This window comes from Wolffia australiana, chromosome 1 (genome assembly GCF_029677425.1).
Source record: "Wolffia australiana isolate 7733 chromosome 1, ASM2967742v1".
NCBI classification, from domain to species: Eukaryota; Viridiplantae; Streptophyta; class Magnoliopsida; order Alismatales; family Araceae; genus Wolffia; species Wolffia australiana.
The window spans coordinates 2,592,925-2,616,729 of NC_135835.1; the positions used below are offsets into that span (position 1 = coordinate 2,592,925).

General features: G+C 35.8%; 1 protein-coding gene across 1 annotated transcript; it reads right to left on the bottom strand.

Annotated features, from left to right (window-relative positions):
• Positions 1–3,854: 3,854 nt before the first annotated feature.
• LOC144701411 (C2H2-type zinc finger family protein) lies at positions 3,855–4,672 on the bottom strand. The gene has a single exon (XM_078573232.1). The coding sequence runs from the start codon at positions 4,531–4,533 to the stop codon at positions 4,000–4,002; it is 534 nt and encodes a 177-aa protein (XP_078429358.1). The 5' UTR covers positions 4,534–4,672; the 3' UTR covers positions 3,855–3,999.
• Positions 4,673–23,805: the final 19,133 nt, after the last annotated feature.

Genomic DNA, 23,805 nt, shown 5'->3' on the forward strand with positions numbered 1-23,805 from the left:
ATGTCCCTCTGCTAATTAATCGCCTTCATTATCTCTCTTATTTCACTTGAAAATTTGAGAAAAGCCCTCTATTCTTAAAAAATAAGTTAAAATACCAAAAACTTAACTGAAAATTGGAGATTTACGCCTGCAAAATCTACCAAGAGCAGTTTTAGAGCCCTTTTCTTCACTTTCTACACTCAATAATTTCAAGAAAAATCTATATAAATCAGTAAAAAACTGGAGAATATACTAAATCAGTTTTATTTCATTTTTACTATCATAACATATATGTATAATCATTTTAGTGAAAATAAAAATCCAATATGTATAAAAGTAGTGTTGTAAATTACATGTTATGATATACCCCCACACTTAGATCATTGATAGTCCCTTGCAATGGTATTTGTGTGTTTCTTGACATGGAAAATCATGTGGTATTCTTATCTCCTTTTATATTTCCCTACAGATGGGTTGTGCAATTAAAGGCCATGGATGCCCTTTAACCTTACCAGTGAATCCCAGTTTGATAGATCCCTTAACTATTAGAGTTTTCCCTCCACAAACATGTTTCCATCCCCATCAACACCATGTACTACATCTCATCTCTCCACCTCTAATCACTGTCACTCATGCTCCAAGTTTGCCTTTCGATACTCTTGAGTTGATCATTAGTGTGGCTTGATCTTCCACAACCAATTTACCCTTAGGTTGAGTGGTAGTGGGTCATTCCCTTCTCCTTAAGGATTGATTAATGCCCACTAGTGGGAAACAATTTAATATGGTGGTAATGATTATTGGGGAGAAAAAGGCTATATGTATTGGGTAAGATAGGTGTGGTTAGGATAAAGTCAAGGGCAGCGATATAATGAGTGGCACGACCGAGATGCTTTGGATAAACACTCTCCAAGACTTTAGAGGATTTTGGGAGATAAAAGTGTGAAGAGGGTCCTCCCTTGGATTCCCCCCTTTCATAAGTTTAATCTCCAAATTATGATCAAGAAGATACTGATCAACACCAGCTCACTAAAGAAATGAAGGAGAAGGAACTCAATCCCTTGGTATAATTTTTCTTGTTTTTATTTATTTATTTTTATGTTTTTTGTTTTTTTTTAACAAACAGAGATAAATATACAAAGGGATAAAATCATTTGAATTAGAAAATAAAATACAAGAGGAGAAAATGATTAATGATTGCCAATCATACCCTTTGATAGAGAGGGGTAATCCAACTATCTCCCTCCATGACTTTTTTTAAATCACGGTGACGGGTATGCCCAACCCTGCAGTTGTGCCCATAGACCGATCCAGCCGTGCCCTGGACGTCGCCCAGGGGGTATTTTATATATGAAATAGATTGTTTACATGCGTTTTTAGGTGTGGAGCGAGCATAAATATCCCAATTACACTCGGATCCCACTCCATGAATATAGACTATCATAGTTCATGGAGGGATATATGGGCCAAATGGGAGGACTGGACAGAGAATGAGATTGAGTGTAAAAAGATACAATATTGGAATATATTTTGAAAACATAAGTGGATATCGTTATGATAGTATTTTCAAAAATTTTAAGATAGACAGACTTGAAAAGTGAATGCCCTCCGTAGCTGGAGTTAAAAGGTAAAGGGGATGACCATGATTTTGTGAGATGGCTTACAAGAATATGGGGGAACTGGAATATTTGAAGTTATGGGTAAGGCTAATGCATGATATGCTAGGACTCTGGTAATGGGCTCTTCCTATCTAGCCTACAGTTTGTCAACTGAGGAAGTCAACTCACTTTTGAAGTTCACAGGGACTAACACAATATGCCTCAAGGTTAGTTGGGGAGGAGCTAGGATGGACATAGATAGAAGTGAAAATTTGAGAAGGAAGTACCCAACTCCCAACTAATATGAAGAAAGGTATGAATTTACAGTTCTAAGAAGGCTTTGGAAATTCTCTTGCCAAGATCAGATGTGGATTTTTTGATGAACCATAACCCTGAAACTCACATAGATCCGCACATAACCAAGGACAAATAAGTGTCAGGAAACACAACTATGCTTAGGCATGTCAAGGCAAAGTGTGAAGATATGCATGAAAATAAGTAAATGATATGAAAATTTTATTTAAATTGCATGCACCCCTACCCCACCTCCCTATTTAAAGTAGACATTACCCTTAATGCAAAAGAAAACTACCAAACCATGGGTTGACAGTGGATGTGCAGCATGGCTTATTTATACATGGCAAGCATGATGATCCCTGAAAGGGCATGAAAAAGTCTAAACACATTCATATACAGTTATTGGTTGTAAAGGAAAAACTCAAGATCTGCTGTTTTTGGTCAAACGTACTGAGAAAAACTCCATTATAGGTTGACTCAGCAAAGGTTCTCTCATACGCGTATTTCTCAAATGGGCCTAACGTCAAGATCATGTGTATTTTGATGGTACATTATATTTTAATGAATGTTCATTAATAAACAGTAAAAATTATTTTCGCAGATGATTTACTTCTTTAGTTTATCTTCATGCTAAATTACATGTGAGTTGAATATATATTTATATATGCTCATGTAATTTTCATGCTACACATAATAACTAACTAGTGTAGTTCATTTGATTGAGTTGCAATAAATGTGGCAAAGGTACTTCATGTAAATATTAATGTAATGATGGACAAGATTTGTGGAAATATCTTGACAAGGAAAACAAAACTTTTCGGTTCATAAAGTCGAGATATGAAATATACGGCTGTCATACATTTTCCATGTGGGAGACGGTTAGATATGATCTCTAACAATACCAAAGAAGCAATCCAGTAGAGAGAATTAATGACATTTAAAGCTCTTCAATATAAGATACCTATGTGTATGTATGAAGGGCAATTTGAATGTTGAGATTTATTAGAGCTCATCGTAGGGGGATTAATTCACCACTTGCCTATAAATAGGAGTTCTCCTAGAGCGTCCCATTATTCTCGAGAGCAAATTGTTCTCTCGTGCCTACACACAATACTTCTCTGTCTATTAGTAACTGGAGAAGGCTTTCCTCTTGCCAGATAGATTCCGTGATGACTTCAAGAATGTTGAACGTTTAATTATGAACATGCACCGTAATAAAACTATCTCAAGTATTATATTTGCTTATTGCAGGCTATTATTGCAAGGACTCCAAAGTCTTCCTTTCTTTTTCTAGACGGTGGTTGTGTTTGCCGTTCCACTACTATCTTCTCCCTGATGCACACTATTCTGTTATCTCCTTGTATTCGACACGGGTAACTGGAGACGTATCTTCTTTCAAACTTAGACTTGAGACTAAAGAACATCCTTTCTCTCACAGACTGCGTTTTTGCTTGCTTGACAAGCATTTCCGAGCCGTTAAGTCAACCTCGGTTGCCGTCCAAACGGGGATGCTGGCTGTGAAAGGTAGACTATCGTAAAGAGAGCAGAAGAAGACGGAATCTTGAGTAGGAAGTAGATTCAGCAATATCAACAAGGAATTCTGTAGAAATAGACAAAAAATGGATGCAGAGGGCAGAATAGATAGATGTTACATGAGAGAGAGGAAGAGGAAAGAGAAAAAGAGGGAGGAAGGGAGAGGAGAGAGAGAGGAGAAAAAGAGGGACGGAGAGAGATAGAACGAGAGAGAGGTAGAGAGAAAGAGAGAGAGGTACAGAGGGAGAGAGAGAGAGAAAGAAAGAGGGGGAGAGGGGAGAGAGAGAGAGAGGGAGGGAGAAAGAGGGAGAGAGAGAGACGAAGAAAGAGGGAAGTACAGAGAAAGAGAGGGAGAGACACAGAAAGAGAAGGAGAGAGAGAGAGGAAGAAAGCGGAGGTAGAGAGAAAGATAGGGAGAGACAGAAAGAGAAGGATAGAGAGAGACAGAGATAAGATCAAAGGAAGCAATTGACCAAAGGTAGGCCGAGGCTAAACCTTGAGCTGGAAGTAACAATATCAGCGAGGAAAACTAAAATAAAATAACAAAAAATGGATGCACAGAGAGAGAGAGAGAGAGAGAGAGAGAGAGACAAGATCAAAGGAAGCAATCGACCATGGGCAGGCCGAGGCCGAAGGAAAGGGAGCGGAAATCGACGTCGCTTTCCGAAGGGAGTTTGTTGAGGTCCAAGTCCAAGCAATTGGGCACGGCGGCGCCACCGCTCTCCTTCTCCTTGGCGACGGCGGACGGCTTCTTCTCCAGCAGCGAAAGGGTGAACCCTTCGTTGGCCGCGCGGTGGCGACGCATATGGCCACCCAAAGCCTGACCGACGGAAAATTCGAGCCCACATATCGAGCACTCGTGCACCCTCGGCTTGCTCGCCTGGGCTTGATGCTGGCGCGGGCTGTGATGATCGCCGGAGCCGCCGATGGCACGAGGCTTCTTGTGGCTGGCTCGGTGCCCCCCGAGCGCTTGAAAGGAAGGGAACTTCCTGTTGCAGGTCTTGCACTCGAAGACTCTACTGGAATTTTGCGGCCCGTCGTTGCCGCTGGCCCCGCGGGAGAGCAGCATCAAGACGCTAGCCATGTTTATGCTGTCGAGCTCTGCTTCTACCCTGCTCGCCCGTTTCATGACTCGATGTAGATGGAGAAGACGAATACGTGCAGAGGGCGGATTTGAGGACGGGGAACTCTTGTCGCTGGGTTCCCCTCTTTTAATAGCCTTCCCCCTCTTTGTCTCTCTCTCTCACTCACTCTCTCTCTCTCCCTATTGTTTAATAGCTACCTCTCTCTTCATCATTCAATAGTTCTCTCTTTCTCATTCTCTCTCTTACGGTTTTTTCTCTTTCTTTGTCCTCTCTCTACTTCTATCTTTCTCTTCACCTTCTCTCTCTCCTCTATCTTCTCTCTCTCTTTCCCCTTCAATCTCTCCTCTAATTTCTCTCTCTCTCTCTCTCTCCTCCCCCTTCTCTCTCTCTTTCTCTTCTCTCTCTCTGACATACACACTCTCTTTACTATTGTGTATATTCATTATAATTCGTGGGCATCAACGCCATTACTGACGTGAGGGTTACGAGAACATCATGTAAGCTGATCTCTTTCTCTCTTCTTTCTTCTCTTTCTCTCTCTCCGACATGCACACATGAACTCCCTTATTATGTAGTGTATATTCTTTATAATTCGTGGGCACCAACGCCAGTACTGACGTGAGGACTACGAGAGCACTAGGTCGGCTGATCTTAACAAGAGTACAGGGAAACGAATCAGGCTAGTAAGTCAACGCACGGGCACTTGGAATATGAAAACCGAGTATATACAGCATGTTGGCGGCTGTAGTACGGTCTCGTACACTCACAGTTCCACACCGCTGACTTTACCGTCCATCTCTTAGCCAAAGACGCCATGGCGAACGTCATCATCTTTCAATTGTCTCTCTCTCTCTCTCTATCTCTCTCTCTATCGATCGACCCTTTGTTAGTAGTAGTTGCGTGCAGTAGACGTCGAAGAGAGGGGAAAGGATATGGGAGAGAGAGTGAGGGTGCTTCATGCTGCAAGTCAAAAAAGTCTTATCTTGCGGAGCGCGAGGATTGGCCGTGGGGGAGCGCCATCTTTCACGACTCCTTCCCGTGATCGCAGCTGTTGCCCACTTAAAGTATGTCTATTGTCTTCCTTCGTCACTCTTACTCTGCTTTCACTTTGTTTATGCATCGCAGTCGTCTTCCCGAATAGAGAGGGAGAGATAGAGATAGATATGTAGAACGAAAGAGAGAGATACATTGGGAGAGAGATAGAGTAAAATTGATAGAAAGAGAGCGAGAGAGAGATAGAGAGAGAGACATAGAAAGAGATGCATTGGAAGAGAGATATTCATAGAGAGAGAGACATTGATAGAAAGACAGATAAGTAGGGCAACAGAGAGATAAATAGGAAAGAGAGACATTGAAAGAAAGAAAGATAAATAGGGCGAAAAGGAGAGAGAGATAAATAGGAAAGAGAAACATAGAAAGAGAAAGAGAGATACATAGAACGAGATATAGATAGAGGGAGAGAGAGATACATAGAGCGAGATAGAGATAGAGAGAGATACACAAAGAGAGGGGGGAGATAGATAGATAGATAGCGATAGAGAGAGATACATAGAAAGCGAGGGGGGGAGATGGATAGATGGATAGAGATAGAGAGAGAGAGAGAGAGAGAGAGAGAGACATAGAAAGAGAGGGGGGGAGATGGATAGACAGATAGAGATAGAGAGAGATACATAGAAAGAGGGGGGGAGATGGATAGATGGATAGAGATAGAGAGAGATACATAGAAAGAGAGGGGGGGTGATGGATAGATAGATAGAGATAGAGAGAGATACGTAGAAAGAGAGGGGGGAGATGGATAGATAGATAGATAGAGATAGAGAGAGGGGGAAGATAGATAGATAGATTGCGATAGAGAGAGATACGTGGAAAGAGGGGGGGGATGGATAGATAGATAGAGATAGAGAGAGATAAATAGAAAGAGAGAGGGGGAAGATAGAGTGATAGATAGATGATAGATAGAGAAACATAGAAAGAGAGTAGGCGGAGATAGAGAGAGAAAGAGAGACATAAAAAGAGAGAAAGGTACAGAGAGAGAGAAATAGAAAGAGAGAGATACTTACATAGAGAGAGAAAGAGACAAGGAGAGAGAGAGATGGTCAACGCCTGGGAGCTTAAAATTTTTTACATCTCCTGTTCACCCAAGTGGATATTCCATCCGTTTAATGGCCTTAAAATATAGGAAATGATGTAATAAAGGTTTTAAAACGGAAGGGAAGTTAAATTAACAAAAATATAATTGTGCTATTGGTTCCTTAGACGCGAAGGCCGAACGTCAGCGCTTCTCGAACGCCAAGCATCCGGAAGGTCAACGACCCTTAAAAGCATATTCCCCGTAAATTACCAAATGCCTACTTGGTGGTTAAACATTATTCGGAAAGTAGCATATTTAACGACTTAGACTAGCTCTACAGTAGTCTCCATTCTCCACTTATAGTTCCACGGGCATTATTCAGTGAGCGGTGGATGTCTTGTGATGTGGAAGGATCAAGTCAACGGTTACCCTCACTGCCTGAATAAGACGGGAGAGGGATTGCAGCTATAGAGCTCAAGATGCTGACGTTTTCGTTGAGACTTATCGTTGTCCGGAAAATAAAATATAAAGTTCGAGATAGGCGGCGAGATCGTAGGCAGCGCTTTAAGTTCAATGAACCGTCTCTCTTCTGCCAAGTGCCGTCTTGAGTTAACTTGTTAGGGCACCCGTATCTATCCTCATAGTTTTAAAAGCAGTTCAATGCAATCTTACGCGTGAAAACACTTACTCCCTCTACCGACCTTTATTATCTTTTTCTCTCGTGTTTGTTAGTTTGGTGGAAATTGAGATATCAAAAAACATTTACCCAGAATATCCAATCAATCGAAATGCTACTCCGATGGACTAATTCCCCAATTGGGACACGCCGTTGGATGAAGAAATCTGGGATGAAGTGGATGGCACGGGAGTGGGGGCGAGTGATATTTGATGACTGTTATTCATTGTTTCGTACAGGCATGATTCAGGAAACCTGATCTTCTTCGCATACAGCCATGGCGCCCTTCTCTTGTACGCAACAATCTCGATTGCTTATTATCGTAATTAATGGCCGTACTGACTTTGTTGATGGTGGCGTAACAGACGGGGACGGGAGCTGAGCTGCTGGATTCGTTTTGTAAGGGACATAACACAAGAGTCAATGCTAGTCACCTTTCTTCCGTCTTTCTCTCTCTTCGTCCGCTTAAAATTAAGGCTGAGCACTGGAGGACCTTCGAGTACCTGGGTTATCATACGGTGACACTGTGTGGCTGTGGCTACTAACCTATTACACAGAGAGATTGAAAGAGAAGCTTAAGATAGAGCAAAAAGTGATGAGAGGGAGAGAGAGAGAGACAGAAAGAAAGAAAGAAAGAAGAAGAGAGAGAGAGAGAAGGAGAACGAGAGAAAGAGAGAGAAAGAGAAGGAGAGAGAGAGGAGAACGAGAGAAAGAGAGAGAAAGAGAAGGAGAGAGAGGAGAACGAGAGAAAGAGAGAGAAAGAGAAGGAGAGAGAGGAGAACGAGAGAAAGAGAGAGAAAGAGAGGGAAAGAGAAGGAGAGAGAGAGAGGAGAACGAGAGAAAGAGAGAGAAAGAGGAGGAGAGAGAGAGAGAGAAGGAGAACGAGAGAAAGAGAGAGAAAGAGAAGGAGAGAGAGAGGAGAACGAGAGAAAGAGAGAGAAAGAGAGGGAAAGAGAAGGAGAGAGAGAGGAGAAAGAGAGAAAGAGAGGGAAAGAGAAGGAGAGAGAGAGAGAGAGAGAGAGAGAGAGAGAGAGAGAGAGGGAAAGAGGAGAGAAATAGAGAGGAGAACGAGAGCAAGAGAGAGAAAGAGAAGGAGAGAGAGTGAAGGAGAACGAGAGCAAGAGAGAGAAAGAGAAGGAGAGAGAGAAAAGGAGAACGAGAGCAAGAGAGAGAAAGAGAGGGAAAGAGAAGGAGAGAGAGAGGAGAACGAGAGAAAGAGAGAGAAAGAGGAGGAGAGAGAGAGAGAGAAGGAGAACGAGAGAAAGAGAGAGAAAGAGAAGGAGAGAGAGAGGAGAACGAGAGAAAGAGAGAGAAAGAGAGGGAAAGAGAAGGAGAGAGAGAGGAGAACGAGAGAAAGAGAGGGAAAGAGAAGGAGAGAGAGAGAGAGAGAGAGAGAGGGAAAGAGGAGAGAAATAGAGAGGAGAACGAGAGCAAGAGAGAGAAAGAGAAGGAGAGAGAGGGAAGGAGAACGAGAGCAAGAGAGAGAAAGAGAAGGAGAGAGAGAAAAGGAGAACGAGAGCAAGAGAGAGAAAGAGAGGGAAAGAGAAGGAGAGAAATAGAGAGAAGGAGAACGAGAGAAAGAGAGGGAAAGAGAAAGAGAGAGAGAGGGAAGGAGAACGAGAGAAAGAGAGAGAAAGAGAGGGAAAGAGAAGGAGAGAGAGACAGAGAGAGAAAGAGAGGGAAAGAGAAAGAGAGAGAGAAAGGGAAAGAGAGGGAAAGAGAAGGAGAGAGAGAGAGAGAGAGAGAGAAGGAGAACGAGAGCAAGAGAGGGAAAGAGAAGGAGAGAAAGAGAGGGAAGAGAAGGAGAGAGAGAGAGAGAGAGAAGGCAGAGAAGGAGAGGAAGAGAGGGAAAGAGAAGAAGGGAGAGAGAGAGAGTTGTACAGCACATCGTTGACGACTGGCAGAGCAAAGAAAGATGATAGACTTAAAATAGAAGGAAACTAGGCGAGGGATTAATGGATATATATTTTATCACGAGAGGGGGGAGAGAGAGAGAGAGAGAGAGAGAGAGAGAGAGGGTTATCCTCATGAAATAAAAACCATTATGTTGAAACAATATTTATGGGGCCAAACTTAATAGAATGACGTGTATGAGATATTATATGGAAAGTCTATAGTTCAATATTTCAAAATGCATACTGGTTTCCCCCCCGTAATATGATCTTTTTGGCAAACTATATCAATAGTGGGGTCCTAGAACCTTGGTCATTTCCAGTTACTTATTTCGTGAAAATAACGATAATTTAAAAGGTCAGATATAACACTAAAACTTCTACTTTGATACAGATTTTAAGTCTGTAACTTCTATAATATTAGAGACGAACACCGTTCAGAACTTATTCTTGATTTTATAATAGATACGTAGTATTTACATTTATTTACCTGTTGATACTTAGAAACTAAACCATGAAGATAATTTTTAGAATTATTGCCATAAAATAGGGGAAATGCAACAATTATGACAGTACAAATGAAATAAAACATATGCATTAATGATTTATTTTCCCAAATACACATTAAGTTCAGACCTTATGAAATGCACTTATTGATTTAAAATTTTAGCATACAGGAAAGAGGTTTCAAAACGCACATGAAGATTTCTGTAAACGAAATACGGATGAAATGATTTCTTTTACCATTAGAAGATTAGTAAAAACAATTGAGGATGGGGTATTCAGTACACATAAAGCTTTTTTATAAGATAGTTTGTTTTATGGGTGCACTGAACATAACTACAATGAAACACAGTTTTTTTAGTATCACGAATCCTTTCTCATATTGTGATAACTTTGAACCAAGATCCTAGCGAAAATTTTTGTGGTTATCTAAACAGATAGATAAGAAATATTGATTGAAAATGTTCAAGCATTTTGAACTAAAACTTTTCAGGAAATTATTTATCCTGAAAGAATTCTTATTATGTATTTGTATATTTGACCTTCAAATATAATGCAATAAAGCAGATAGTCTCTTCAGATTTTCAAATATAAAATTCTACTCAATAATTCAAGTAATCGTTGGTTAGCAATGAGATTTTTAGAATATTTATAATTTTTTATTGACTAAATCATTGTACTGAGAGATTCAATGCGATAAACTTTATTTACAGTGATTAATTTGATGAATGTTCAGGTTAATCTTTATTTAATAATTATTTTCTAATTTAATTTTTTTTAAAATGAAACTTACGATTTTATTATTTATGGTCAAAACATTGGAAAATATTTGGAATAACTTGGGACATCACTGTAGATTAAAAATGTAAAAAATTTGAGTAGATTAAAATTTTAAAAAATTAAAAAAGAAAAAAATGTGGTCTCAAAGTGAATCTTATTGAGTGCTTCTATATCTTCTGACAGCAATTCCATGGCTCTGTCATCGTGTGTTCCACCAGAACATTAACCATAAGATGGCATTCATATGTCCATTCCCTGAGAAAAATATAGACATTTACACCTTATGTTCTATTTATAATTTTTTACTACAACCACCTTCACTAAGAAAACATATAGTCACTGAATTTTGAGTGTTCAATATATGTCTCTAATCTTCAAAAAATTGAATTTCGAGACCTATCTTGAAGCCCTTCAAGAACCTTTGCGGGAGGTGACCTTAAGGCTCAAGTGTGATTTTATGGTGACTATTGGGACATAGGAGATGGGTCCACATCTTAAGAATCATGTTTAAGTAGGCATTGGATTTCAAGTGTATTACATTCTATATTGGTAATCACAAATTGCTTCCTAATTTTCATAGTAATTTCATTTATTTTATATGTTTATTCTCTTTGAAATGTTCATAAATCAATGTTAATAAGTCTTAAATGGTTTCTTACATTTTACAGAAATTCATATATTTCTCAATTCATGCTTTTGTAACAAAATTTTCTGACATAAATTTCATAAAATAAATTATTTTTATAAGTCAAAAATTATATTTAGATTTATTCAAATTTTCTAAGGGTTTTTAATATTTTAGATATTTTTAATGAGTTTTAATTATTCAAGTCTTCCTAAATTATATTTATATTTATATATTTTTAATGAATTTCATGCCATGCTGGCAATCCACCACATGGATTGGGGGAGAGAGAAAATCCGATGGCTTATATGCTCCAACTTCAAGCTAAAATATTTAACTATCCAAAAGGATTTTTGGGCTGAAATTTTGACAGTAGTTGCATCATTACCTCCTCTATCCATCCACCATCTTGGGTCTGAAAATAGACCCTCCCATCATTTTTAAAAAGGCACCATTGGATTTTGTTCCTAATTATGATAGCAAAGTGATTTGATCATTTTAAATCTCATTTGGGTCCATTCTTGCATTCCAAGAATGAAAGACTGGAGGACTGATTTTCGTATCAAGACACATGAATAAAAAGTGCCCCTCAGACCATTGGGCATGTGACAACAAGGTTAATGTGATCTTTGTCTCTTTCTAACTCATGTGCCCATCCATTTTCCTAGGCTATCATTGTCGATAGTCTAGGTTTTCACCATCCTGCACACCTCCACCAAACTCCACCATTTCGCCATGAGCAATGATAAATCCACATCACTTTCCCCCCCTGTCATTGGCCAACACATATCAACCGTCATATATGTCGCATTCAGTGGTGGTATCGCAATCAACAGTTGTATTTTGTTCATCGGTTACATTCTACTCTCATCTCCACTATCAATCATCATGACACTCCCAAGGCCCCAGTTAATGTATTTTTATTAGAAGTAATTATTATTTCCAATTATAAATTTCCATAAAAAGCCCCAAAATGCTTCTATAAAATTTGAATAAATTAGGTTGATTAGGATAAATATTTTCTCTAATTCCTAGAACTATTTTAAATCAATTTCACTAGTTTAATTTGATTAAATTAGGTTTAATTCCTAAAATATATAAATATGAAAATAGACATTAAAATTAATATTCACTTATTCAATACTTGCTCCCTTTGGAATCAACCCTTGTTCGCCCTATGCTCGTAAGGGAAATTATAAATACTGTTACATAAACCAGAAGCCTTAAATGGCATTTCTAACCTAATTTATGTTTCATCATATATGAATGATATGCTATTTCTAGTGGCGACGACACCAACACACCACCTTCGGACGCGCCGCCACCGTCATTCGAGATGTCCTGCATCATGACTCGTCGCCAACATCAAATGCAGAACCACCCTGATAACGACAAGGTCAACACACCGGCATCAGTCGCGTCTCCACCTACACAAGACACCTCACGCATCATGACACGTCATCAACGCCAGATCCAGAACTGGCCTTTGACGTGACACGATAACACGTCGTCTATTTTATCTTATTTCTTGTATTTTCTCTTTCCTCCAAGGCCTATATGTAGGCCAATGTTGCACGATACACTTGGTGAATCTATTTTCAAGAAGTGAAGTTTTATTCTTCTTGGAAGATTTACCCTAACTCTCCCCTCCCTCTCGGGTAGCCGCTTTCGCCACTCGCCATTGCCACCGTTGCCCCTATTCGCGCAGACTGTCGTGCGCGCAAGCAAGCTGCCCACGCGGATCGCCGCCCACGCACGCCAGCCGCTGGTGCCGAAAAGCCACCCTCTCAGGACGCTAGTCTGCGCACGCAAGCTGCCCGCGTAGACCCGCCCACGCCCAGGCCGCCACCCACGCCAGCCGGCCGCCCGCACGTGGGCCGCCGCCCGCGCAAGCCCGGCCGCACGCCAATGGCCGCCCATGCCGGCCAACCGCCCGCTCCTGTGTGCTCAGCTGCCCGTGCCCCAGCCGCATGTGCCCGTCTCGCCCCCCACTGCCTGTGCCCATTGCACCCCTGGCCGCCCGCGCACGCCCACTGCGCCCCAGCCACCCTCGCAGCCACTTGCCGTTGCGCATACCGTTTAGGTTTCGGGGCGCTGCCCCGAATCCTGCAAGGGGGCAACTCCCCCCTTGACCCCCCCGCCAACTGACCGCACAGTTGGATCTACGACACCTGTCGAAGCGCACGTCAATCGCCAGCGCCAATGACGCGTCAAGAATCTCTCGCAACATCGTCACGCATTAATCTAGTGCTAAGGTACTTCTACACTCTTTGGTGTCGCGTGTTCTTCATCCAATGTTCCTCGAGAGTTCATCCACCGCCCTCAGGTTTGTTTTGGATTTTGAATTTTCAAGCGACTAGTTGAATAGGTTTTTGAATCTTCAAGCAGACGATCGTTCAAATTTATTAATTTTGGTGCTTGGCAGCACCCGGTGGTTGAAGATAGTACTCCCACCCTCGACGAGGAAAGGGGCTGCACCATCACTATTTCATCAGATTTAATTCTTCGGAATCGATCGTGTGATTTGTGGTCTGGTTTTATCCTACCCATTACTTAGTCGGCCAATATCCTACACCTGTTGTCATCCCATCCCATCTCCTCTAGTCATCCTGCATCAACTTCTCACTAGTAGTGATGAGATATGAATTGAACTGGAATGTTATACTGGCCTTCTGTGTTGGAACTAGAGCAGTCTTTAATTTAAGATCTTTTAAACTTACATAATATATTATATTTACTAATTAAGGATCCTATTATGTATCTAAGGTTAATCATAGAGCTGATAAATTAGGCTGCGAATCCTCCTGATATATTAAGCCATTTTTGTACGGGATTTAATACCGCATTCATCATATTTTATTTTTATATAAATAATCAACTTAATCATTTAACTGAAAATATTCAAATAATATATATATATATGTGTGTGTGTGTGTGTGTGTGTGTATGTGTGGTGAAACTTTTTTATTATTTTTAGATTGCTAAAATAGAAATTAATCACGCTAAAGATTAAATAATATCACTGTAATTGTATATGTATAATTGATTTATAATGTTTTAAAAAATTAAAAATATATATTATTATGATAGGATGAAAATAATGTAAATGTATTAAAGGTTGAAAACAGAGTTAGCAGGTGATGAACATCTAACAAACACACCGAGGCCAAGGATATTAATGGATCAAACAATTACAAAAATCCACAAAAAAATGTGAACCTTTTGGTCCACATATTATTTTCGATTTGAAGCTAGCATGCCTCTTTTAGAAAAAATAATGGGAAGGGCTTAGTAGAGAAGGTGGAATTATCTCACACGCCTGATGAGCTAGGATCTGAATGTGATCCTTGTTATGTTCAGTGTTGGGATAAAAAAGAGGTAGAGTCAGGTGTAATAAATTATAATATTTATAATGGTTGGTGAATCCCACATTTAATATAGTTTAAATAAATTATAATCTCAAATTGAATTATAAACTTATGACTTATCAAATGAATGTTGAGGTCGATTGACATGGACATTGGTTCAAATTCAAGTATTTTTAAATAATGTTTTAGCTGTACTTTTTTTTGTAAACGTGTTAGAGGGGTAATAAAATCCACAAATCATATTGGAAATGAAATTTTAATTTAGTTGAATCTATCTCAATTACAAAACACAAAATGATGAAATGTATGAAAATTCTAATATAAGATATTTTGAAGCTTAAGTATGAAAATTAATATACTCATAACTTTAACAATTAATCAGAATTTTTCTATCTCAAATAAATATTCATCCTTATAAAGTTTGTGTTCAATCCCAATTTCATTCCTCCTAAGATCACCAGTTCAAGTACTCTTGCATCCGCCACATTTATCAGAGACTTAGAGCCCCAATGAGTATAAGAAAACACTCTAATCTACCTTTATTTCTTAAAAAAGTTCAAACAGGAGTCTATCATTGGGAAGCAAAAAATAAGGGGAATCAATCGTAAGGCATAGAATTTAATGTTCTTGAAGAAATGGCACAATTATGGTACTCCCCTTGTGATTTACACAACACATCATTAGTTTAATACATAGGGCATGAAAATCATCATCTAGCTCTATTAACTATCATTCCACTAAGCTGAAAAGTCTTCCTACTCTTCAAATATTATCAACCTTAATAATCATAAAATTAGTAAGGCCCTCCTTTAGGTATAAATTCGGAAGCAATACATGAAGTTTCAGTAAATGTCTTAGAACTTTAAAAAATGCATAATCACTCGAAGAAAATTCCCAAAATACTCTCTAGGTCTATTTTTTCCATAATAATTTATATTCCTAAATTTACCAATTTTATGCATAAATTTAATTTAACATTCTTATGACTAAAGGTTTCACACTTCATATCATAAAAGTTCAATATTTTAACATCATTGTTATCGTTGTGAGTTAATGAAATAATGGATTTTATCATTTATTTCATACATATATAATGTTTCATCTTTCAACAAAATGTTAAAATGATTAAATATGTATTATTATGCCTAAAATAGACCTAGATAAATATAATAAATGTCATTAGATTTAAATGGAAAAAATAATCAAAGAAATATTAAAATTCGGGCTGTCAAAAAATATATGCTAATAAAATTTACTGATTATTGAGAGAATAAACTTTCACAATATATGATAATATATGATATGATAATAAAAGTATATCTCATAACTTCAATAAACTTTCACAATATATGACCTCCAAGTTATCTATATGATTCCCTATTTTAGTCACCTTGATTTTATCTCTGACTTAAATTCTACAGACTTCATTATTGAAGTAGAAAAATTTTTTCATTTAATATAAAAGTTTAATGTTTTTATTGAAATATTAAAATTATTCATAAATAACTGAAAAAAATTATCAATTAATTAAATTTTCAAAAAACTTACATGACCTCAGATTATTTTTATTTGATGATTTTCCAATACAAAAAAATAACCAAAATTTACATGTTATCTCAATATATGTGTTTTCTGATTTATCAACATTTAATATTTTTCGAGTGGAATCAAGATTTATGTTAAAAAGTCAATGAAGATCAAGATGAATCAGAGGAAGTACCAGCAACACATTATCTGAAAATTCGGTTTTGCAATGTTCAACATGAAATATTCCCCTTCTCATTTGTGGTGGAATATGAATCAACATATCAATATGATACAACCCTTTCTTTTTTATTGAGAAAGAGTGATGAAGTCCATTCAGTCTGTCCAACAAAGAATATAGAGTGCCTCATATCCGGAGCTAACTTAAAGGTCATAGGGAATCTGTTGACTCAAGGCTGATGGACCAAGATCTTGAAGACAAACATGTGATCAAAAGACCAATGAAACGATTAAAAATAATAAATATTTTAGTTAGGACAATTTCTTAGAATGACAATGTTCTTTAGTTTCTTTTATTTATCCCTCTTGTTATCTTATTTGGTGTAATTTCCTATGACCTTTAGGTTAGGTCAGTGATATGAGGCAAATGTTCAAAAGCGGATATATCTATCCCCTACAAAAAAATGGTTATATTTCAGATGGGGTTAGATCCATTCATGAACAAGAAATACAGAATTAATTTATCATATTGAGCCAAATAAACTGAACTATTTGATGGAAATATATATCGTGTAAGCAAATATCACATAAATTTTTTATTTCAATTCATTAATATAAACCAAATTCATTATTATCCATGTGTGATGTTTATAGTAAAGTCTAAATATATGTACAACAATGAGTGGATTATGAAACAGCCTCAGTGGAGATAACTTACTAAACATTCTTATTCATGAGATATTTAATAACCACATAAAAATATATACGCAGGTGATAAACCATAATTTTGGTTAAATTAGTCATTTTAAGGCTCTGATTTATGTGAAAATATTTATAAAATTTTCCTTTGTATAGGGTAACCAAGGTCAAATCCACAAGGAACAGGTAATGACAGAGTATATTTCAATTCGAAGATGTTTTCAAATATTTTTAAACTTTTTTTTTCATTATTTCCTAAAGGTAAAAAATCAATGCAACGAATGAAAACTTGTCAAAACTATTTTAAATAAATGAACTCAATATATTTTTTGGAAAATTTCTGTTGAATTTAAGAATTTTTAAATATTTTTAGTGCAAGAAATAAATTTAAAGGACAATTAGAATATTTGGCCACCTTTTCTGTGGTGCAATCTACGGCCAGCAGCACTTGTCGATACATAATTTGTGGGTGGTGGCACACCGTCTGGCGACTAAATTGAGCAGCAACAAGTAGTGGACGTTGTAACTTTTGCTACATGAGGAATTTTTATTGTCTTTTGGTTTGTTGGAAATCTTTAAGTCTAGGCTATCCTCTGGAATGATTAACTAGATAAAAAGGTGAAAAAAATCAAATAAAATTTTCAGGAGATCACACAAACCTTGTTGTCGCCTCCCCAAGGGACAAGTGATGATTTTTCTCCAAGAATACTGGTCACTCTTGAACTCTATCTCTCACACTCTAGTAGAACAAGAATGGATGAAATAAATCTTGTACACTAGGCCTCCAACAACAAGCTGGGAGCATAAATCCAAGATTTAATACAAAACGAGGGGAGAAGAGTTAAAAGACTAGTTCCCTAACTCTCAACAGCCATTTGAAGTGTAGGAAAAGTTCTGAAAATAAAAAGGAGAGGCACACAAGGTGATATCTATCATTTCTTTTAATTAAATTCATGAATTATTTGTACTGGGTTGTGGATATTTCTGATGATTTCCTTGAGTTGCATCTTTGTATGGACAGAAGAATATTTTCACATCCTAATATAGATGGCTGGAGTTTTCAATAAAATATTCCAATACAAGATCCTGTCCTTGGAACTTCAGAGGGAGAAAACATCGCACTCTCAGAAGAAATAGAGAAAAAATTGAACCAGCCTTAAAATCAAATACAACATAAAGGATCTAGAAGAATGAGGCACATGGTCTATTCCTTTCCATCGGAAACTCAAGTTTACTCGATTTATTCACCTTTAGATGGATTAAAATTCAGAATAATCATCATTCATAACAGTGAAATTATTGGATAATTTCTTAGAAATTTACATATTTTATGCATTATAACAGTTATGTGTGTAGTTTTGATTGAAATGATTGAAATTTACATATTTTATGCATTATAACAGTTATGCATTATCAAGCTTAAAATGATTGAATCTATTTTTTAAGTGATATTGTAGCTTTTGATGATTTCATGTTATTTTTAAGGATTTTTATGGCATCATATTCTTAAATAAATTTATTATTCTGATTCAGATTATATTTTTATGACTTTTGTTGACATTATAGTTCTGGCGATATTACTTAATATGTATTTTATAGTATTAATATATTGGAATGATTTTCTATGCCTAAATTTATATTTATTATTTTTTATGACTTAATATGTATTTTATAGTATTAATTAAACATTTCAGGTCTTAAAATCATGTCCCTTCACATGCCGTCATTTGATTTGATCAAATGGTGAACAGTCAAGGTCGAATGACTGACACCTTTCTTATTTAGAAAAAAAGATGGAATTAAATTGAATAAATGTGATGAAACTATTAAGAGAAAAAATGATTAAAAATATAGTCATTAAAAAATAAAAAGTTAAAATTTGTGTTGGTATACATTTCATACACATGTAGAACTGAAATTTTAGCTTATCAAAGTGTCAGTCCCAAGAAACACTTATCAAACCAGAAGATCATGAATAAACCCATGTGTATGCTAAATGTGACCAAAGTGTCAGAAACCCTCACAAATGATATCTCAATGTTTGAGATATCCCTAAGAAATAATACATTTATATAATCATTTATCGGGCAGTAAAAATGTTGATGATTGACTCATAGTATACGTGCACATTTTCTATTTTTGTAGCATTAAAATTTAGATCATTCCAATTTCTTCTCAATGTAACAATTGTGACTAATACCAATTTAGAATTTATTTTTAAATAAATAATCTGCATTGTGGAATTTATAATATTCACGAGTAACAATGTGTCTTTTATAGTTTACTATGGGGGCATAAAGTGGTGCCTCAAACATAAAAATATTATTTTACAGAGAACATGGCTACAATTAACTGAGTGGAAAAGGTGTGCTATGGAGTTCTCAATATCATTCATTTTTTGCAAAATCATTTTATTTCTAGCAATTTAAATTGATTTAAATTTTTATCCAACACCAGATCCATGTGGACAACCACCATAAAATAGATCCCACATAGAAGCTTGAAAACTTAATGCCTCATTCAAATAGTTATTTAAGGATTAGAAAGACATAATTAGTGCATTGTTAATGATGAACCTAATTGATTCTATCATTATTAAAGTCACATAATTAAATGTCTATAAAATTTGATGTAGTCAAGAAAAATTTTGAGATATTTTGGACCATTTGGAAGAGGGATATTTTTGAATCACCTCAATTTTGGTTTTGAAACCATCCATAAAGACACAAAAGAATCACAATTCATTTTAAAATCTTGAACTCAAAGAATTAAGGTAACACATATTAAACAACATTTATCTGAAGGAAACAAAAGGGGCACATGTCTGGATACTTTCATGGACACAAAGACCATAAACCATATATGTACCTTTTTTTATTCAATTAAAAAATATTTTTATTATTAATGTACATTGTTAATAATTATGTCAAAGGATATGTTGAATAATGATTGAATTTTAATGTGATCATACACTGGTGAGTAGATAAATTTAAACATGTGGCCTAAAAAATATATTCACAATATATTTGGGAAGGAAACCAAAATATTTTGATAGAATTGAACTAACAACTCTTTTTCATATGATGAGGATGATTTGTCCCTTACAATTTTTGTGGATATGCTCAAACGGGATTATGGGGGCTGTTTAGGGAAAGATTTTACTGAATTGATTAGTACGAATCCATGCATAGGCTTCTATCTTAGTATCAACCAGATCACTTAATTTAATAGTTGTGTAAGTTCCTTAACTTGATATAGCAAGGACATGTTGTAGATTTTTGTTTGTGCTTAGACTATGACATGCTCATGAGATTGCGAAAATTATTAGCTGGAATACGGAAAAAATTACACAACAATGATTATGTTATAAAAATGGAATTATTTGTCATAGTATAAGAAGACATACCTAAGGAAGATGATGTAATGAAGTATAGGCCAAGATAATGTAAATATCACAAAAGGAGTTTTCCCTGCCCTAAGTCATAATACAATTGTCATGAGGAGGAATAACATATACACGGTAACTGATGACAGGTGGGTTCCATGAAAGAGTTGATGAACCCTTATATAACATTTGAAACATGTTGCGTAGCTTGGCACTTTACATATTCATGACTCAACCAATCAATTGTCCTAAATGGACCTAAGATTAACAAATATGTATTTGTGATAAAGTTATTTAATTGGAAAAACAGATAAATATTTATTGGGCTAATTGAGCCATAAGCTAGACTATGAAATGGGGCGAGGATGAAAAATAAGGTTCATTAAATTTCAGATGTATTGGGTTTTTGTGGCAGTGATTGAAGATCTGAAGGTGAATATCAAAATGTTTAATGATTTTGAAAATGTGACCATGATTAACATTAAAAAAAGCTTAATGATTTTCAAATAACCTTGCATGCATCCTAATATGCTATCATTATAGTTCCTAAAATCAGTCATCACGGTCCACACATGTCCAACCTCTAGATATATCCACTAATCATTGATACATCAAATCTCTTCATCTTCTATCCCATAATAAATCCAGGAAGAATATCCCTTTCAAAACAGTCACATCGCAAAGGGAGGGTGTCTAATGGGAGAAGGGAGAAGAAGGATGGGCACCCAAATAAGTCTTTCATGGGTGATTTCATTTGGGGCTTTCTCAAATTTACAATTACAGTTTTTTTCACAGAAACTTGTAATTTAAGTCTATTTTCCAACGTCCAATAAACCTTTTCCATCTAACCCTATAGGTTCATGTAATAAATCCTATATCACAGTAACATTTTATTGGCTAACATATGGATTAATAAATCATGGATTGATTTAACCCAATCGATAGGTCTACTTGCTAGTCAGTGTGGTGCCAAGTTATACCTCATGATTTGAGACATAAAAAGGAGTATATCATCTACTTCAAAATCCTTTCAACCATTGATGTCCATGTATGTATAATTCCTCATATGTAGGACATCAACTGTCGAACCATAATAGGTCATCCCACTTAGTAGTGATGTATTGGAAAATCAAAAGAGAACTCTGATATTTCCTATAGAAGTGTATTAGATCCTCTTCTTTGAGCGGTATCATCTTGTAGTGAGGGTGGATGATTCCATCTAGACCACACAATCATCTTCATGGGCTTTTTGTTACATCTTATCTAAGACATTTTAAAATCCCAATGGAATTCCTACGCGCACAAACAAAATGCAATCATATATCTACAAGAAGTGTTCGGTGTCTCATGTTTAAGGACCACTTACATAACTGTGATATGAATCAAATTGATTTCTAATTAGGTATAGTACATCCTATGGATTCCCATGGATAAAAGTAGTGAACTCTTTCCCTAAAGATCCCCCGGCATTCATGTCTCCACATTAATAGCTATCGGAGCATCCATACTCATCAAATGGTTGAAGCTGGATAGTAATATTACATACATAGCTTTCTGTGTCCTATAATATCATATGAATTAGGAAAATTTATAATAAACATTTAAAGATTAATGAATCATCAAATTCTGATGTCATCATAATTCATTAATCATTGATTATATTCTTGGAATTCATTATAAGCATTGCACATACACTGTACCAATAAATTTCCATATATAAATATTAGAGAACCCACTAATTGTGTGATTGGCTTACATGTCATGTATGAATTTATTCGAAGGATACAGTAAAAGTTCATTATTTTATGAAAAACCATATTAAGTATAAGCTGTCCAAAATTATCAATTGATAAATACCCATGCAAATTTTCCTTAGACACCCCTTTCTTTACCCTTTTCCTAGAGCTCTTCACAACCCCCCCCATCCAGATTTTGTGATGAGACAAGGAGAATGCCCGGTATAGGTGGCACGAGGATATGGTATTGAGAGGCCAAATCCAACAACTAATTTAGTGAAATAAGGCCCCACCTTGTGGTTGTACTTTCGTGTATGCAGTAATACTTGAATTAAATATGTCCAATGATACCCAAAAAATCCTATCTTAAGGGCTTAATTATTATAAAAGTTAAATTTTCATTATAATATATATTGGTTGAGATAATTTGATTAGATATAAGTCATGAAAATTGAAAACGCTCATAATCATCATTGAGAGAAAAGTAATCAAATTTTGATTAGATTGTTAGCATCATACCAGTCTTGGAATTTTCCTTTGTTGATAATATTTTAAAATTTTTGAAAATGTATATTTTTGGGGGCAAAGAGTATTTTACTGAATGTTACATAAGCCTTCTAGATGATGGGGGATACGGAATATGGGTGATGTGTTGAGGGTCTATATTTTGACCAACTTAATTACACCTCCTGGCCCAACTTTTCCTTTTTACATGCCCTAAACAGACTTTTAAGTTGCCTAATATTCTTTTCACCATGATATGTTCACGTCTGATCATCATGCACTCCTAACTAGGATGTCATAATCATTTTTACCTGCCAATTGACTTTCATGTATTTTTTCATTTAAAAAAAATGAAATTATATGAAATCTTAAAATGCATATAAAGCCAACTCTATTAATTTTGAAGTTAAAAAATAATATATATTCAATTTTAAGCTTAGCTGATATGACTAATTTGAATGACACTCCAATAAGTACTTGAAATAATAAGGAAATACAGTGCAAGAATGTGCACTACATGTTCAATTTTAAGCTTTAATTTAAAAGTATTTTTCATGAAATATGGTTATATTATTAATTATTATAATTATAATGAGATATTTAAAGAAGTATGATGCGTGGACCTCATGTTAAAGCAGTTATTAAATATCTTAAAATTCATGAATTAATTTTACCAGGTACTTGATGAGTATTATCTAGAAAATGTACTAAATATCCAGCGATTGTAAATGACTAAACATCCATAAATCCATAAAGGTTTTGCATAAAAATGAAAATTTTCCATATCAGAAAACGAGAAATGTTTTAATTCATACCAGACTATATCATATTAAATATCAAGATTTTATACAGTGGAAATGGACTATAGTGGATAGTTTTGATGTTTTCATAATGAAACTATCAAAGGATAGTTTTGATCATGAAAATTAGAAAACCTAGTTTTATATATACATTTATAAGTATATGCATGAAAATGTTTAAACTTCATATATTTCTTCACCAAAACATTTTGACAGACCTCTCATGTACAACTATACTTTCCCCATATTTTTTAGATATTTAAATGATAAATACATATATACATCATAAATTTATGTAAAATATAAAACTATACATTTTACTAACTTAAAATACACCGACTAAATTAAATCACAATATAAACATCACAAATTTTATGATATGAATTATAAGTGTTCACCTAAATTTATGATTTTATATAAGATTGATAACATGATAAATGCATGTGTATTTCCATAAATTTTAGATATTTTATTATTAATTTAGAATTTATCAGGTTATCACTTGAATTTACTAAATATTTATGCACTAGCTATAAATTTTAATTTTGCACATTATGGTTATTTTTACTAAA

Excerpts from the sequence above, each read along its gene's own strand:
- LOC144701411 (XM_078573232.1), bottom strand. The coding sequence starts at position 4,533 with ATGAAACGGGCGAGCAGGGTAGAAGCAGAGCTCGACAGCATAAACATG.